Below are 17,750 nucleotides of genomic sequence, written 5' to 3' on the forward strand. Positions count from 1 at the left end.
CCTAAAATGGGCTCCTCACAACCCCAATCTTAAAAGATGCTCCAGGGAAAAAGCCTCTCCTAAGCTTCAGAAACTACTGTAGTCTCTACAGCAAGTTATGTCTTAGCAAAGACAACAAAGAGGATGACACAGGTACACATGTGTTTTAAGCTCCATATTTAATACGTGCAACACCCTCATTGGAAACCTACATTCCAGAATGCGTGAGCTGGGATCTGCAAAAACAAAATAAAACTAAACAAAAATACTCATCAGATTCCTCACTCCAAAAGCGGCTTCTGCTGTCTTTAGGTCTGGTTTTGTGCATTAGCGTAATGGATGTCGGAAGTGGTTTTTCTTTAATTTTTTTTTAAGATTTTATTTATTTATCCGACAAACAGAGATCACAAGTAGGCAGAGAGGCAGGCGGAGGTGGGGGGAAGCAGGCCCCCAGCCCAGCAGAGAGCCCGATACAGGGCTCGACCCCAGGACCCTGGGATCATGACCTGAGCCAAAGGCAGAGGCTTTAACCCACTGAGCCACCCAGGCGCCCCAGAAGTAGTTTTTCTAGCTGAATAAAGGGGTGTCCATGAATCCAGGGACTCTGGAAAGCTATAGACATTCCGATTTCTTTCAGGATGAGGCAGTAAGACTCCTGCAAACCTAAGAACCTTCATCTGGCAACATGGTGCCCTTGCAGGCTGAGGATTTCCGACAGGTCCGCCTTTTGAGTGACAGTCAGCAGACTCTCACACCTCCCACCAGAACCTTAGCTCAGTCTTGCTGCTGGAATATGATCCCGTCTGCCTCAGTGAAATCCTGACCACAATCAGAACATCTGAAAGCACAGGGAGCTCAGCCCTCGGTCCACATCACTGTTTCCGTACTGTTACTGTTAGCAGGTGTTTGAAGATTTGGTGCAAGTCCGTTGCACATGGTATCCGATGGCCGTGAGTGTGAGAGCGAGCAGACCTACCCTCGCCTGCTTTTGTCACTGAAAGCTGCTGATTCAGTACCAACAACAGCCCAACTGGTGTTAAGTCTAGTTGCAACGAACATTCTGCCTCGTATGGCCGACTCCAGATCATTACACTGCATTTACTCAATGTCCGCCTTCAAGAAGTCCGCAGAGGGAAAAAACAAAACAAAACAAAAAAAAAACCAACAAAAAAACTGGTTTGACTCTGCATTTACCAAAAATTCACTGAAGGCCAAAACCGCACCCCGTCCCCACAATCCCCCTCTAGGAACCTGAACTGGCATCTCCTGGAATGCCCTTGGGCAAATCCCGGTCTAGCCCTGTCTGACCCCTTCTCGATTAACTGCCATTTCCCCCAGGCAACGGAAGGACCAGAAGGAGGTACTGGGCTTTTAGGACTTCAGAGCCCAGTTCTCCATTGTTCTCTGCTCTTTTCTTCCTTCTCCCAAGTGTATCACAGGATCATCAGAAACCCTATTGAAGCCTCTCTTGGAGCGCGCTGTGATCTTCATCTTCAAAGCTTTCCAGCTAGGCCTTTGGCTCCCGATTTGCATGACCGCTGAAGGAAAGTAAATTTGGGGGCTGGCTTCCTTTGATAACCAAATGCTTCTCTTTCTTTCTTTGTTATGAAGGTACAACTTTAAAAGGAATTCAGTGAGGAGGAAAATAATCCTACAGCATTTAGCCCAGGGGCAGTCCCTGTAACTGGCTTGGGGCATTCCATCAAAACAGGGACTGTGCCCTGCGGCTTCAATAGAGGTCAATTATCAAAGGACTGCACTGGAAGGTTAAAAAAGTGAGCACCAGTGTCTGGGTGGGAGCCTCGCGTGGAAGCAGGAGAGATGCCCAGAAAGACACCAGAATGTAATCTGCCGTCCTGCTCACCTTGTCCTTCCTTCGAGGAGCTCCTTCTGCACAGGATGGGCCACAGAGTCCGTGGGACCAGGGGTAAAACAAAAATGCAGAGCTCCTCGTGCAAAAAACAGGAAGGAAAGAAGTGCGGGTTAAGGAACTGAAATGTCAGCGGTCCTCCCTTCTCCCAAGCTCCCCCTCACGCATCCCTGTGTTTCTCACTTGCTATTCATGTCATCGTTAGAACAATTGAAAGTCTAAGTTATTAGCATGAGTTTTACCGGTTGCCCTTCTATTGTGCAGTGTCCAACTTCTTTCCTTGCTAACGCACTTCTTTTTATCAGAGAAAGTACCCAAAACCCAGCTTCACAAAAATGTTATCACAGAAGTGAATTTAGTGTGATCTAATGTGGGCGCGGGATAGCCGCTCGCGGCAGGCGCTCCCACAGGTCCAGGAAAGGCGGAGGACCACTCTCTCCTGCAAACACTCAGCTATACCCCCCGGCACCTGTGTGAGTGCTTTGCGGCACCCCAGGGCACCTTAGCACACAGTTTGGGAAACACAAGTGCAGAAGTAAAGCGTGTCGACACTGGAGTTAGACTGTGCTGGGGGCAAGTTGCTTCAAGGCTCAGTGCATCATAAAATGGGGGCGGGGCGGGTTGCCTCACAGGGATGATGTAAGGGTTATGTTCAGCACACCTGAGTTCCAGAAATGTCGGAGATCCCCGGCACCGACTTCTCCGTAAGAGCAAGACCACTCAGCCAAGGCAGAACCCAGATCATGCACCCCGTGATTTAATGACGCATCTGTTGGGGACCCACCTTCCATTTATGTACAAAATGAGTATTTATTGAGCACCCACAAAATTCACCGGGTATTTTGTCTGGTGCCAGGGGTACGAAGCTAAGCCTCACAGACATAGAACACCTGCTCTCAGGGAGCTTGAGGAGCACGGAAAAGGCCGACAACCCGACAACCACAGGAAAATGTCATTTTGAACTGCAACGTGTGCTCTGCACAAAGCCTTCGTAAAAGCTTAGGACGGAACACTTCATCCAGTCTGGGGGGTTCTCAGGAAGGAACTCCGACAACCTGGTGTTGGAGTTGCAGTCTGAAGGGTCTGTTTTGCAAGAGTGGAAGAAGGTAAGATTTTTCTAGGCCAGTGGAACTGCAGAAACAATGACCTCTGCCATGGGAGGAAGCGGGTCCTCCTGGGGGAGGGAAGAGGATTCCCGACCACAGAGAACATTCGTTTCACAGGTAACGCTAAAGATGGGAGACACGTGCAGTAGCAGGGATCCTAGCCATCAGTGGGGGGACAGCAGGGGGACAGCAGGGCTCATATGGAGCAGGACCCACCAAGCCTTTCCTGCAGAGGGCATATGGCCCTGTCATAGCCACTCAGGTCTACAGGTATCCCACCAAAGCAGCCATAGATGATACATAAACCAATAGGCATGGCCCTGTGCCAATAAAACTTTATTTACAAAGCAGGAAATAGGGGCGCCTGGTGGCTCAGTCAGTTAAGCGTCTGCCTTTGGCTCAGGTCATGATCCCAGGGTGGTGGGATCGATCCCCATGCCGGGCTCTCTGCTCAGCAGGAGTTGGCTTCTCCCTCTCCTCACCTCTGCTCATGCCCTTTCTCAAATAAATAAACCTTAAAAAGAAAAAAAGAAAAAAAAAAGGCAGGGAGTAGGTCAACTTTGGCCAGTTTGCAGACCCTTTCTAAAGAGGGCTTCACCGCGTACCACATCAGTTGAGCCCAGGAAGGGTAACTACCTACTGAAAAGACGAATAATTGAAATTGGTTCTTTGCCTCTTGGGGTTTCCAGGGCAAACGAGCAAATAAACACAACATGTTAATACAGAGACACAAAGCGGAGCGGTCCGTCTGCCAAAACTCAGACCAAAAATACTGTTCCTGACCCACCTTCAGTCTCTTCAGTCCACTCGAGCAGCTCCCGCTCTCCAGCAGAGGGAAATGCAACGCGCACCAAAGGCCAAAGAAAGACCGTGGCTCTTGCAGTAAGGCTGGGAGAAGCCTGGGGCAGGAGGAGGGCCGGGAGGCTGGTTGGCGAGTGGCTCAGTGCGCGTGGAGTTCTGAGTCATTAACAGTAGCAACCGGACTCTGGCTCCTTCCTCTCCCTGCTGGTCTTTTCCAGCCTGCGTTATGCTTTTCGCGAGTAGCTCTTGGCTGTGGTTTCCCATGAAAAATAACAGTGCAGAAAGACCTTGCATGCCAGGCATCTTAGAGAAGCAAAGGAGGCCAAACCGAGTCTCCTTATTAGTTGTTATAGCAACAAAGAAAATACCGCTGAGGCCCTGCAAAGGCCACGTGGGAGCCCACTTCCAGAGCCGCAGCCCCAACATGCCTCTCCTTCCGTGGGCAGCCCCCACGCACAATCACTGTTGTACCTGGGTGCCTCAGTTTCCTCATCACCTGACCTCCCAGCTCCTCCTGCTGACTTCTTGGCGATGTCCTCATTAAGAACACCTTGCGGACTGCCTCTAGTGGCTAGATCTCAGGGATGAGAATTCTCCACTTCTATCTTCTCAAGGTTGAAGATGGGATTTTACACCACCTGTCCCGGAACTACCTAGAGACATGGATTGAAAACGCAGAATCATGGGCTCACCCCACCCCCGTCCCAGATCCACGGAAGGAGTATCTTCTGCCAACACTCGAGAACTACAGGCTTAGAGAGTGAATGTGGGCGGCTCCCTCCGATTCAGCACAACTGTAGGTAAATGGTTATCACAGCGTCCTGCCTTGGCTGAGCCTAATCATCACAGATTCTGCCAATGGGCTAACTCTGAAGTCAGCCAACCGCTGACTTTCATCAGAAGAGGGGCAGACTTGCCGCCAATGTTTAACCCAAAGAACTCAAAACCTCTTAAGTTCTGGGGTGTTTTAAATGATCTCAGTGATCATTTAAACTATGATCTGGAAAAACTAGTGCTGAGAGAAGAGAGAAGAAAAGTAACCAAGTTAGCTTTATAGTAGGTAGCTAGATTGAGGTAGTATAAAGAAGTTGTCCTGCAGGTAACTGTTGAATGTCTGTCCTTAGGCAGGTCGCAGATCGTGTTTGAACTTGTTTCCTCATCTGTAGAAGGGTGAGGGAGTTCGGCTAAATGACTTCCTAGGGGTTCCTTCTGATTCTCTTAACTTTGAAAGGCAGGCTGTCTTGATCCAGTGGTTTGTTATGCACTCGTGGTATTGATTTGTGAGAATAGTATAGAGATGTTTACTTATATTGAGTCAAATTGGTATGTACTCTTCGGAATATATGGACATTTTTTGGCAACTGAGAACTTAAAGTCTCTGAATTATAGACTTTTATGCGTATGGTATTGAATATATCACAACCCTTCTGTTACTGAGTTTTATGTGAGAATTTATCTGAGGTAACACATGACACATTTTTAGTTTGTGATTACAAACAAGTTAAAAAAATACTCTTTAATTGTATTAAAATATAATTTAATGCTCAAAGTATTGAGCTCAAAGTATTGAGCTGGCTGTCTTAATGGGAATCGGAGAATGGATGTGGGGTTTTTTTGCTGGGACTGGAGAGAAGAAGATTGTGTTAACACAGGTGACCCTCCAGCAACACAAGGGAAAGGCACACTGACTCTTGATCCACTGAAAACCCGAGAACGACTTCTCAGGTCGTGATAGCTTCCCCTTAACTTATAAAACAACTACAACAGCCTGCTGTTGACTGGAAGTCTTTCCAACAGCACAGCTGACTCACACACGTTCTGCATGTTGTATGTATTATACGTTATGGTCTTATAATAAGAAAACAGTAAGAAACGAGAAAATACATTTATGATACTGTATTTATGAAAAAAAATCCACATATAAGTGGACCCAAACAGTTTCTGGGAACTCCCACACAGAGCCTGGCACATTCAGGTATGATACTGAATCAGTACTTGGTAAATGCATGAAATGACTTTCAGAAACCCAGGCAGTCTTATCCCTAAAAAGCATCTTAATAAACTACTACATGAATCGGACTCAAACTGAGTAAAGATCTTTTTTTTTAAAGATTTTATTTATTTATTTGTCAGAGAGAGAGAGGGAGAAAGAGCGAGAGCATGTGCACAGGCAGGCAGAGGCGGAGAGAGAAGCAGGCTCCCCCTGAGGAAGGAGCCGGAGGTGGGACTCGATCCCAGGACCCCGGGATCATGACCTGAGCCTAAGGCAGCGGCTTAACCGACTGAGCCACCCATGTGTCCCTGGAGTAAAGATCTTTATAGCACTGGCCCTGCCTGTAAAGGGGATGCACAGAACATAACTTTACTCACCAACCCCCCCACCTCACCTCCCACCAAAAAAAAATGTTGCTTTTCTAGCAGAAACAACAGCTACATCTAAGAATTCTGTAGCATAACCTCCAGATTTAGCTCATTTCCAATGCCGGCATGAGGGCTTTCAAATATGGTTTGAATCGTGTACAAATCCACACGGCTTTGGAAACCTCCCCCTTTTCCTATATTGCATGGTCACCACTTGGGTTAGAGATTAGAAAAAGACAAACAAGAATCATTTCCCTTTATTTAGGGAAATAATAATAAATAAATTATAATAAATAAATTTCCCTTTAAGGCCCAAGATTATGGTGTTTAAATTTCTCATGGTTTTGGTTCCAAACCTGAAACTACTAAAAGGGAGTATTTGAGGTTCTTATGGTTTAGAGCAGGGGCTGGCAACCACAGGGTGGGCAGATCTGGCCAGCCACTCATTTTTGTAAATAAAGTTTTATTGGCACACGGCCGAGCCTATGGGCTTAAGTACCGTCTATGACTGCTTTTGCAATACAGCAGAAACAGGGACCACAGGCCTAAAATATTTATATTCTCACCCTTTGGAGAGAAGTGTGCTGCCCCCTAAGGCAGCACGTGGTAGGGCTTGATGTAACAGGCTCAGGAATCAGATGGCCTGGGTTCCAATGTGAGTCTGCCATTTAGTAGCCATTACAGCAATTAAACAAGGATGGGGTTGGGGCTAATGAGCCAGCGGCTGACTAAGCAAACCAAGACGTAAGCCGGAGTCGCAGCGTGGGCAACCTAGACAACAAAACTCAAGCACAGCCAGACACAAGACTTTCTCAAATAAAGCAGGCATTTAAACTAGAGTCAACCAGATAATCTCCTTCCTTTGCTTCCCCATCTGCTCTGTGAGGACCTCTCCCCGGCTCCTGTCCCTGGAGCACCCCTCGCCGTCTTTGGTTTGCCCCATTCAGACAATTTTTGCTCCAAGAAACTTGAGAACGTTAACTTGCCTCTGTTGACCTTTCAACAAAGCTAAGAGATCTTGGGCATACATATTCTTTAAATTATTCAGGCTCCTTAAGCCTCAGTTTTCCCATCTATAAAATGGAACCACGGATTATACTTAAACTGGTGGACCCGTTGTGGGGATTCAGTAAGATCACACAGGGAAACCACTTAGAATAGCACTTGACAATAAATAAAAAAACCACTAGGAAACCGAGTAAAACTCTCTTTTTTGGTTGATCGGTTTCAGTTTTTAAAAATCCTAAAGGAGTTTCTGCTGCGTAGTTTACTACATTCAGCGACATTTCTTTACACGCTCATTAGGTTTAGACTTGCTTCAGCAACTCTGACTTCATTAAAAATTATGATTATTTCTTTAATTCCATTCCCTTTATCTCCTTCTTCACGGTGAGCCCCCACGTTGGCAGCCAAGGCACAGGGAACCAGGGAGAACCTCTTATGAGACAGTTTAGAAGAGACAGAAAATAAAACAAGAGCCAGCTAGAGTTAGGACAACGAAGTGAAGGACTAGTCAAAAGGGTGTGGCAAACCAGATTTTTTAAAAGATGAACCTGAATACACCTGGGAAAAGAAGGAAGAACTAACATAACGTGGAAGGTAGCTACCCAGAACCCAGAGAACACAAAGGCATTCACTGTGTCATTTGCGTGTCCCTAATCTGCTAATTCTTAGCTGAATTTAACCCCCCTTCCCCCCGATTTTTCTCCACCTCTGAGATAAACCCCAACCAGCTCGGATCCGACCGGGATTTTCGTTAGGCGGACTTGGCTTTTAGCAGGTCCATTAGGGTCTCACTGGTCAGTCTCCAGTTTGAGATATTATGCACTTTTGGGAAGGAGCACAAATGAAAATGAACCTTTCTATGGCCCTTGCTTGGTGCTGAGTAAAATTCACTTTTTCTCTAAAAAATACAGGATAGATTTTTCTGGGGAAAATGATAATTTTAGAGGACTTAGCTCAATGTCTGGCACTGAGAAAGTACATAATTAATATTAACTTGCCTCCCTTATGGGAAGAATTCTATCCCCAGGATAAGAGTTGATTCATCTCTCCATTCAATTATCACGTATTTTTCAATCATAAGCTATGTGTAAGGCACAGGACTAGAGCCTGGGAAATAGGACTGCCAGATTTAGCAAAGAAAAATACAGACCATCCCGTCAAATTTCAATCTGAGATATATGATGAACAATTTTTTAGTGTATTTATATCCCATGCAATATTTGGGATACACTCACACTAAACACTTAGTCATTTGTGTATCAAATTTAACCCGATGCCCTGTATCGTATCAGGGAACAATAGGTCAGTGACCGAGACACACACCATCCCTGCTTCCTATAAAACCATAGCCATTCTAGCCTCGGGACCTTCCAAGATTGAATTCCCATCTGGCAGTTCCTAGCAGGAAAGCCTGGGGCACAGACTGACTGCATCTTCCGAGGCACATGGCCACTGGAGACCCATTAAGCCGATGTCACTCTCTATTATAATTGCAACTTTATTTCCCTGTCATACTCCTCTGCCCCGATGTAACAGGGCCTGCGTCTCCTCATCCCTCTCTCCCAGATTCTATCTAGCAACGTGTCTGGAACGAAAAAAGATGCTCAGAACAGACCAGCTGAAGGAGTGGGCAGGCAGATGGGAAAACAGTCGCACTGACATCAAGGACAATGCCAGGAAGGCTCCTGGCTCAGGAGGAGGATATCCACATACCCTCAGAAACACCGAAGATAGAAGAGAAAACCAGATCACCAGAATCCAGAGAACATGGGGGTAAAGAATGCTCATTTATTTTAAAATGTTTTACGGAGGGACTCCAAACAAAACAAAGGCTTTTAAAAAAGGAAGGAAGGGGGCAGGAGGAAGATGGTGTGAGAGCAAAACTGTAACCCTGAAAAGAAGACTAAAGGGCCCTTGGAGGTTATTTCTTAACCTAGTAGGTAAAAGTCAGTCAAAGCACTGATTTAACTAATTGGTGACATCATTAAAAAATAATTTCTAGTAGTTAACCAGAACCGTAATATTAACAATGGAGGAATACGGTATCAACGGATAACAAATAATGAAGAGCCATTTTATTATCAGTACCGACTGTCATACAATTGAAACACTCAGAAGGAAAAATCACAAGAACCCACAAAAGAACAGATTCAGAGAAGTGCAGGGGACACGGTATCTACAATAGAAAATCATTCTGTGGCATTGACTCCTTTCTGTCCAGCTGTAAAAGAGGGAACAAAAAGTCGATATCTACAGAGCATGTTTCAATCACGCTAAGATTTCTTTGTTTTTTTTTTTTTTTTTTTTTTTTTTTAAAGAAAAAGACAAATATTGCATTGCAGTTTCCCAATGACCACCCAATTCGCCAGGACTCCCAGCCTCTTCCCTTCATGGCTCCCCTCGCCGTCATCCTGCGGCCTCCCGGTGGATCTGCAGCGGCCAACACATCACAGGTGTGTCACACAACGATTCTCCATGCTCCGCAGCATCCGTCAGTGCTCGGATCGGTAGGCAGGGAAGGTCTCTGTCCGATGAAGCTTCAGAGGGCTGGAGACATCTTTTCCAAAAAGAATTTAAAACCGGCGGTTATCTTTCAAGAAAGCAGGCCAGCAGATTAGCTAGCAACAGGTTTCTGCAGCACAGACATTAGTAACATGCAACACGGGATCACAGTGAGACGCAGATGAGAGTCAGGAGAGACAATGCGATTGACATGTCATTTGCACGGGGTCTTCGCGCCGAACTACGATCCGACCGCTAGCCGCTACTTTCCTCCTTAATTTTTTCTCTTCATCAGCTCCCATGTGCAGGATATTGAAGGGGAAGGAGAAGGAATCATGGGACTGTGACAACTTTGGTCTAGTACCTCTCTGGAAACCCGACTAGAAAGAAGGCAACATTGTATTCATACTTAGGAAATTTTGTTGCAAGGACTCCCTAAAGCCCACACAGGCCTTATTATTTCCGGCTTAGGCTCCAAGCCAAGACAACTGAAGACATGGGGAAGGCAACACCGAGGGCCGGAGGGCCGGTGTTAGCAGCCTGCGGGAGATAAGGCAGGGGCCGGGCATACTTCGTTTATAAAGGGCCAGATACTAGATATTTTTAAATTTTGCAGACCATTCTGTCTCACTGCAACTCAAGTCCGCTGCCCGCCCCGTGAGAGCAACCACAGGGGATGCAGGACGAAGGGGCATGGACGCTCCAGCAAAACTTGCTCCAGCAAAACTGCACTGGCCCCCCCAGGCCCTGGCTGGTCCATCCCGGTGGACAGGGCGCAGGATTTTATACAAGGGGTTTTACTGCCACCTGCTGGCCGGGGGTTGCCACAAGCCCGGGAATCCGCGCTGGCGGCTCTGGGAGTTCTCAGAAGGGGACAGAGCAAAACCAGCGCAACTGAACACAGCACTTTTCTTTCTTTCTTTCCTTTTGAAAAAAGATTTTTTTTTTAAGTAAGTAAGTAAGTAAGTTAGGGGTGTGTGTGTGTGTGTGTGTGTGTGTGTGTGTGTGTGTTTGATTGACTGATTGATCTGACACAGAGAGAGAGCCCAAGGAGGGGGCAGCAGCAGCCAGAAGGAGGGAAAAGCAGGCTCCCCACGGAGCAGGGAAAGCACCCCGGGACTCCACCCAGGAGCCCGGGGATCATGACCTGAACCAAAGGCAGACGCTTCCCCGACTGAGCCAGCCAGGGACCCCGAGGGCAGCACGTCTGGTAACCACACGTGTGCGTCAAACCCAAGTATTGCAGCGATAGGGCTGTGCCACGGGAACAAGTTCAAGACAATGATGTTTTTAAACCGGGAACCAAGCAAAAAGCTTCATGGGGGCATATGGCTTAGTTTAACCTCTATTACCTTCTCACAAACAGCCCTGAGCTCCATGAGACCTGTCAAGACCCTTTCTGACATAAGAAATCATGGATTTGGATATTTGCAAGCCTCAACACGGAACCACAGGGAAATTCTAAACCTAGTCAGACAGTCACTGGTCTGCAAGAGCAGAGATTATTAGTAGAAAAGCGTGAATAGTAAGATGTCCAAAATCACAAGAAATCATTTCTTCCAACCTCCTCACCAGTCTGAACACAGATCCTATACCGTTTCCACTACACACATGCGTACACACGCGGTAACACTGAGAAACTGTATTAATGAATTTGAACGCTACAGGGGGCGCCTGGCGGGCTCAGTCGGTAGAACATCTGACTCTTGATCCCGGGCTCATGGGTTCGAGCCCCATGTTGGATGCAGGGATGACTTAATGAATTTGGAGGCTACAGGTAAATATCCCATACACCTTTATCACAGTTGGATAAAAATTCCCATACGAAGTACACTGTGTACAAACATTATTGATGCAAAACCCAAGTCTTCAGTCAAGAACAAAGCCCTTTCTGAACCTTCATCCATTGCCTCTTAGATTGTAAAAGTTTGTGAGAAAAGGGAATGATCGTATTCACTTGGGGTCACATCAGAAGGGAAGCACCGGCAACCTCGATCATCACACTGGCCAAGGGAATGTTTCTGGCTTGGTGCCAGTGCTATTATTAGCTTAAAGCCAGGAAATGGATGGAATGACCTGTCCCACATTTTTTTGCAGCTCACCAAGGGACCAGCCTGTAGACCCCATCTGGACCCAGACCTCTTCTCTGGCCTGCACAGGTCATAAAATGTTTAGAACTGATGGTTAATCATTAAATAACTCCAAACTTCCATAAAGGTGCGATCTCCCTGTTCTCTTGTTCTGTCTCCTGCCCCAGGGCCCCTGGGATCCACCAGGCACCCACCACACCGACCCAGGCCCTGTTTCACTGTTTGCACGTCCTCCCCGATCCTGACAGACGTGAGAGTTTGAGACTTTCATTTATCTGTCACCCTTTCACCCTTTGCTCCCGTCTTAACCTATTCTCTCTCCACCGATGCACACACCATGTATGTGACCGCATTAGAATTAATAGTGAAAAGCCAGCGTGGATGTCTCTGAAGTAGCCACTTGCTTCTGGGAATCTACCATCGTTAAAATGAATATGCAAATTGCGTGAGCAGGAACCAGTCCCCTGGAGGGGTTGTTTTCCTTCTATGACACGTGCCTTTGAAACAGCCATGGTGGCAGAATTTATTCTCATAGGTAAGAATATATGCTAAAGAAAGAAAGGAGTTTTAACACCAGTCCCTCACCCACTAGCTCTGTGATCTTGAGCAAGAACTTGACCTCCAAGGGTTTCAGGTTCTGCCTTCATGGAAATGGAGAACACAGTCCTGCTCTCTCCGACTCAAAGTGTTGCCAGGAGAACCAGATACGGCAACATGAGGGATGCAGGGGAGATGGTGCCACAAACCTGTGGTACCAGTCTTTGATTTCCTAAAATTATCTGAAGTCAAATCTGATAAACGATGCCTATTTGCTTCTTGTTTTTAAACAAGGGACACTGTCTTCCAAGGCAATTCCAATAGAAGGATTCTGGAAATATTAAGCGATGGAGAACCTTTGGAGCAAGAGAAAGATTCCTAAGAGGATAACTTTGAGAAGGAAGTGACAGAGTTTAAGAAGGGCCCCCAGTGAGGCTGGATACACCTGCTGGCTCCTTCCTCCCCTGAGCAGGTCTTCAAGAAAGGCTATCTTCAGAAAAGATACTCATTCAGTATGTCTTGTGTGCCTTGTAAGGAACAAATCTAGTACTTTTCTAATGGTGTGTCCATGTTTACTTAGATTAAAACAAGGAGAGAAAAGGTTTCATATGCAAATAAATTTGCAGAGCTCTAGTTTAAACAAGATAAAACAGATTCTTTATGGCAGGACATCTCGAAACCTTGAAAACAGTGATTGGCATTCTCAATCTCCAAAAGGAGAATTTAACTTAACTTGGAGCATTTCCCCCCAAATCACTGGACCACACTACTGTTTTGGGAAAGGGCCATATCTACTGGAATTAGTACTCCTCGGAACACACTTGGGAACCCACCGCTCTGGGGTTATTTTGTGCAATGCACTCCTGAAAGAATCCCTTGAATACAGTGTCCAACTTGATAAATGCTTCTCTTTCCTGAGTCTCTTCTAGGATTCATGATAAACCCTTTTCACATGTTGATTTTGTAGGTGCTCAACCCTAGAAGCATTTCAATATGAAAACTGGAAATGGGGCAGGAGAGGCAGTGATGGTGGATTAAATATGTCTTCGTATACCAGGCTGTGTCAAAGCCAGCACCTCTTCCCACCACCACCAGAAATAATAAATCCCAAACCTGGGTGCCTGGGTGGCTCAGTGGGTTAAGCCTCTGCCTTCGGCTCAGGTCATGATCTCAGGGTCCTGGGATCGAGCCCTGCATCGGGCTCTCTGCTCAGCGGGGAGCCTGCTTCCCCCTCTCTCTTTGCCTGTCTCTCTGCCTACTTGTGATCTCTGTCTCTGTCAAATAAATAAATAAAATCTTAAATAAATAAATAAATAAATAAATAATTCCAAAACCAACCAGCAGGTGGCTCTGTAGGACTAAATTTGGAGAGGAAATTACCTGTTCTCCAACCAGATGGACTAGTGCCTCTGTAAGGGTCTATGGGCTTTCCAAGGTTAGCTTCCAGACCTGTCATCTAAAAAAGTCCTCCTGAAATAGCCCCAGGTGAACGAGCTGGCCAGAGGGACCATAACTCAAAAACATCATCAAAACAAGATATCACGTGCAGCGTGACCTCAGTGTATGGCACACACAGGCCAAGATGTCACTCATTTTCTTCCAGTTTCAGCTTTATTCAGGGAGTGGGGGGAAGGGAAGGAGGAGGGGAGATAGCATAGACACATCGACAGATGAACTTATCCTATTTGCATGGAACTGACCACCTCTGATAAGATTTTAGGTAGTCTGAGAACTTGTTTTTTTCCTTAAGGTAACAAATTACTGGTAAATTGAGTCCCACACGACACAGACCACATAGTGGCCCTGTATCTCAATGAATACTGGTGACTCAAAAGTGATCCACAAGATAACACAAATGCAGACAGATCTAGGCAGAACACACAGTGAAGAAATCTCTCCGTTAACACTGGTACGAAATAAATACCAAAATAAAACACATTCACCGACACAGGTAACGAAATTCATGCACAAGCAAATAATCGGATGGAATGACTGGTCCCCAAACAGAAAGCAAATCCTAGTAATAATTCTGAGACCATTATCATGCCATTTTCAGGCACACAGATATTCTAAGATATTAGGGCGTTCTCCAAGTATTATCAGTGTGCCGAACAGGGAAACTCTAAGAAATCAAATGCAAATTCATGTTCAATGAAGATCTTAATATTCGACAAAGAGCAACCAAGGGAAGCTTTAACCATCATCTTCAAAACCTAGGACACAATCATCTTCAAAAACCTATAGATCATCAATACAAAGCTTGAGAGTCCAAGAGCTCTGCGGAAAATCTGTGGTATTCATTCTCATGATGATGGCCATTAATCTCACTAGAACCTAGGAAATCACTATCCTCAGATTACTTTTCTGGGACTGCTATGACTGTGATCGCTTGAAAAATCTATACCAAGAAACTCGACCTGATTTTACAGTAATCTCATTACTTTTGAGTGATGGACTGTAGGGATAATTCAAAATAAAAACAGTAAAGGGAATAAACCCACGTTTAATTTTGATGAGTTGTTTGATGGGTGACATGCTAGTTTCGATAAAAAGAAATAATGAGAACTTCTCCAAGGATGCAAATTTCTTTCTTTACTGTGATGTCGTGTACAGCTCTGCTGTACTTTTAGAGACACAGTTATTCCTACTATTATTTTGGAATCAGCGGATTGCTATCTTTGACGACCATCCTGGACCTGCGAGCTGTGCATGTCCTTCCACACGTAATATGGGCTTTAATGCGTGCAGGTAAATTTGCAAATTTTGTTGTTTTTCTTGGGAAAAAAAAAGTATCTGTATGCTGGAAATAGAGCTGTTTCCTTTCCAGTAACCACAGGGTAGATGTCAGAAGAGTCATACATACCCTGGGAGCATACAGTGTAACAGTATCCACGACATCCTCTTTAAACCTAAACAGATGTTTTTTGAAACCCCAAAAGAGTTTGTAGAGTATTAGTACACACTGGGGTCCAGATAAGACCCTTGGGCTTCATCATTTCTGATAAATGTCTCCTCATTTTGGTGAAGGATAGTTATTAGATTAGTTAGGGAGAGGAAGGTGAGTGTGCCCTTTACATGGCATCTTCTACGTCCTAAGCATTCTTAAGCTCTGGGATATTCACTAATAAATTCTAAAACTGCTGCATATCCTAGGTGTTCAGGTTACCTCACTCTTCGGTGCTTTTTTGCAAACATGCTGTTCTAGGGAAATCCCACCATGCATCACCTTTGATGCAAACCGACTTCGCAAATTACCACTCAGTATGTCAGGAATTAAGGTCACTTATCAATTTCTTCCCTAGGAAGCCTACATCACTTTGGTTCTCAACTTTGTTTTGCAAGCCTGACACGCACAATCTAGAAAGACCTACTTTCTTTGTAAAGATCATCTCGGTAAGTGTAGAAAGTCAAGTTACAAAGTAGTTCAATAGCTTTGTGTGAATTCATGTTATGCGTATTTCCTTTAAACTTTTGATAATTACTATTTATCTTATTGTATATCAGAAAACATAGCCAGGTGCTCTAAGAGTATAAAGGCAGTGGCATACAAATTTCTTTACAAAAATGAATCTATTTAAGGAGAGGAGACTGCATAAAATTGAATCATAGTATAGGAGATGCGCCTATGAGAAAAATGCCAATAATGTAATTCAAATATTGCAAAACTTTCTGAACATGCTGGGGAACAAACGATCACCCACCCTGTGCTCCCCTCCCTGCTAAGGGGCAGAGTTTAGAGTCACAAAGACTAGACTATAAGGACCCTCAGTGCACATTCACTCATCAAAGACTCAGGGCATGGCCACTCCATCAAGGCACTGGGGGATGAAATCAGGAGGACAAAAGAGACCCATTCTCCTTGGCTTTACTGCTTCCTGGAAGAGGAGGCCACTGGTCACACAAAACAAGATGACGTGAGCCCTGGAAGAAGGACTCTAACAAGGGCGGCCAGCACCCTCGTCTTGGGACCACACATAGTCAAGATCCCAGGCCAGCTGTGAGGGGGTCTGGGAGGGTTACCTTGCAGTCAGAAGGTAAGACCCAGAGATGACAAAGAGTGACCCAGGATGGGGGGAAAGAAAGAACGGGAAAAGCTCTCTGGGGGGAGAAATGGCCACCAGGAAGGGCTGAAAAGGCTGAGTGACCAGGGAACAGGCGGAGCTCTTGATGGTGGAGGCCTCTGTTTCCTGTGGCCCTTCACTTGCTCTCAGACTCATTCATTTGGCAGATTTCTTTCTGCACACGAACCAGGTGCCGTCCTCCGCACACCTTTCTAAGTCCTGGCATCTTGCAAAGTTCTCCAGCAGGGGTCCCCCGCAGAGGCCTATTTATTTTTTTATAAGTTACACATGGACAAGCTCTTCTTACATACTATAAACCATAAGAGCAGCACTTGAAAAAATAAGAAAATGTTTAAATTTTTTTTTCTCAGTATTCCTGCTGTCCCCACCATGGGCTCTTCTGCATCCCCTTTCTGAGCCCACTTTTCTGGAAAGCACGCCTCCTAGGGTTTGCTTAGAGTCCCCGCAGAACCAGAACTCGGGACCCCGCCCGGTGATTCCCTTTCCAACAGCACAGGTTCCTCAGCGTGGGCGTTCCCGAAAATCCCCTGGAGGGCTTGATGAACACACAGATGGCTGGGCCCCCTCCCCAGAGCTCCTGATCCTGGAACTTTCAGGATCCCGGAAGGGGCCTGTGCATTTGCCTTCTAGCATGTTCCCAAAAGATGCGGATGCCGTTGGTGCCAAGGGCACTAGCCTGTTTTCTCGCAGCGCGGACCCCTGCCCCTCCTGCCCACACCCTCCGCAGGTGTCTGCTCAAGGTGGTTTGCTCAGCCACTTCCTAAGATCGAGAAACTCTATGGAGTGGAGGCCCCAGGGATCTGCACTGTAAACAGTTTTCCCAGGTCACGGTGATCGAAGGAGGACGCGCCCCGGGGTGTGGCCTCTACGCCCCGCCCCGCCCCGCCCACTTACCTGGCAGGCGGCAGAGCTGCCCGGCGCTGTGCTGCCGCGTGATGTGCTGCCAGTAGGCGCTGCGGGGCAAGGGCACCATGGTGCTCAGGGAGGCGGCCCGCTCGCTCATCTTCATCTGGAGCTGCATCGAAGGGAAGAAAGGAACAGGTCAGCGACCCCGGGGGCTGGAAAAGGCTTGGCAGAGAACCGGAGCGCTGGGAGTAGAACCTCGGAGCCGCTGGGGGCCCGTCGGTGGGCATCTCCCCCCCGGGGGGCTCAGCTACTTGCTTTTGCTCGCTTGGCGGCATCCATTCCTCCCCCTGCTGGCAACAGCTTGTCCACTGTCCTCCGGAGAACCTCCCTCCCACCGGTTCAGCTCCGTCAATCTACCTGCAGAGGCTGACCTCACCACTGATTCTAGGCATGGTTTGGTGACCTAAGTCAGGCCAGTTCCCATAATCCCTGGGAACATGTATCAGAACTTTTGTGGAATAAAGAACCCACAGAGGTAAGCCAAGGGTTTTTGTCTGTTCGGTCCATTGCG

The 17,750-nt window shown here is 46.4% G+C and overlaps 1 protein-coding gene across 1 annotated transcript in view; it reads right to left on the reverse strand.

Annotated features, from left to right (window-relative positions):
* Positions 1-9,175: 9,175 nt before the first annotated feature.
* Positions 9,176-17,750, reverse strand: part of LOC111141588 (docking protein 5) — a 154,805-nt gene continuing 146,230 nt past the window's right edge. Inside the window, exons 7-8 of the mRNA XM_022494253.1 lie at positions 17,228-17,348; positions 9,176-9,679 (exon numbers count right to left, since the gene is read on the reverse strand). Of these exons, the coding sequence (XP_022349961.1) occupies positions 9,615-9,679; positions 17,228-17,348 (186 nt within the window). The 3' untranslated portion in view covers positions 9,176-9,614. The remainder of the gene's footprint in view (positions 9,680-17,227; positions 17,349-17,750) is intronic.

Source organism: Enhydra lutris, unplaced genomic scaffold (assembly GCF_002288905.1).
Source record: "Enhydra lutris kenyoni isolate GAN:26980312 unplaced genomic scaffold, ASM228890v2 scaffoldscaffold6, whole genome shotgun sequence".
Taxonomy (NCBI): Eukaryota; Metazoa; Chordata; class Mammalia; order Carnivora; family Mustelidae; genus Enhydra; species Enhydra lutris.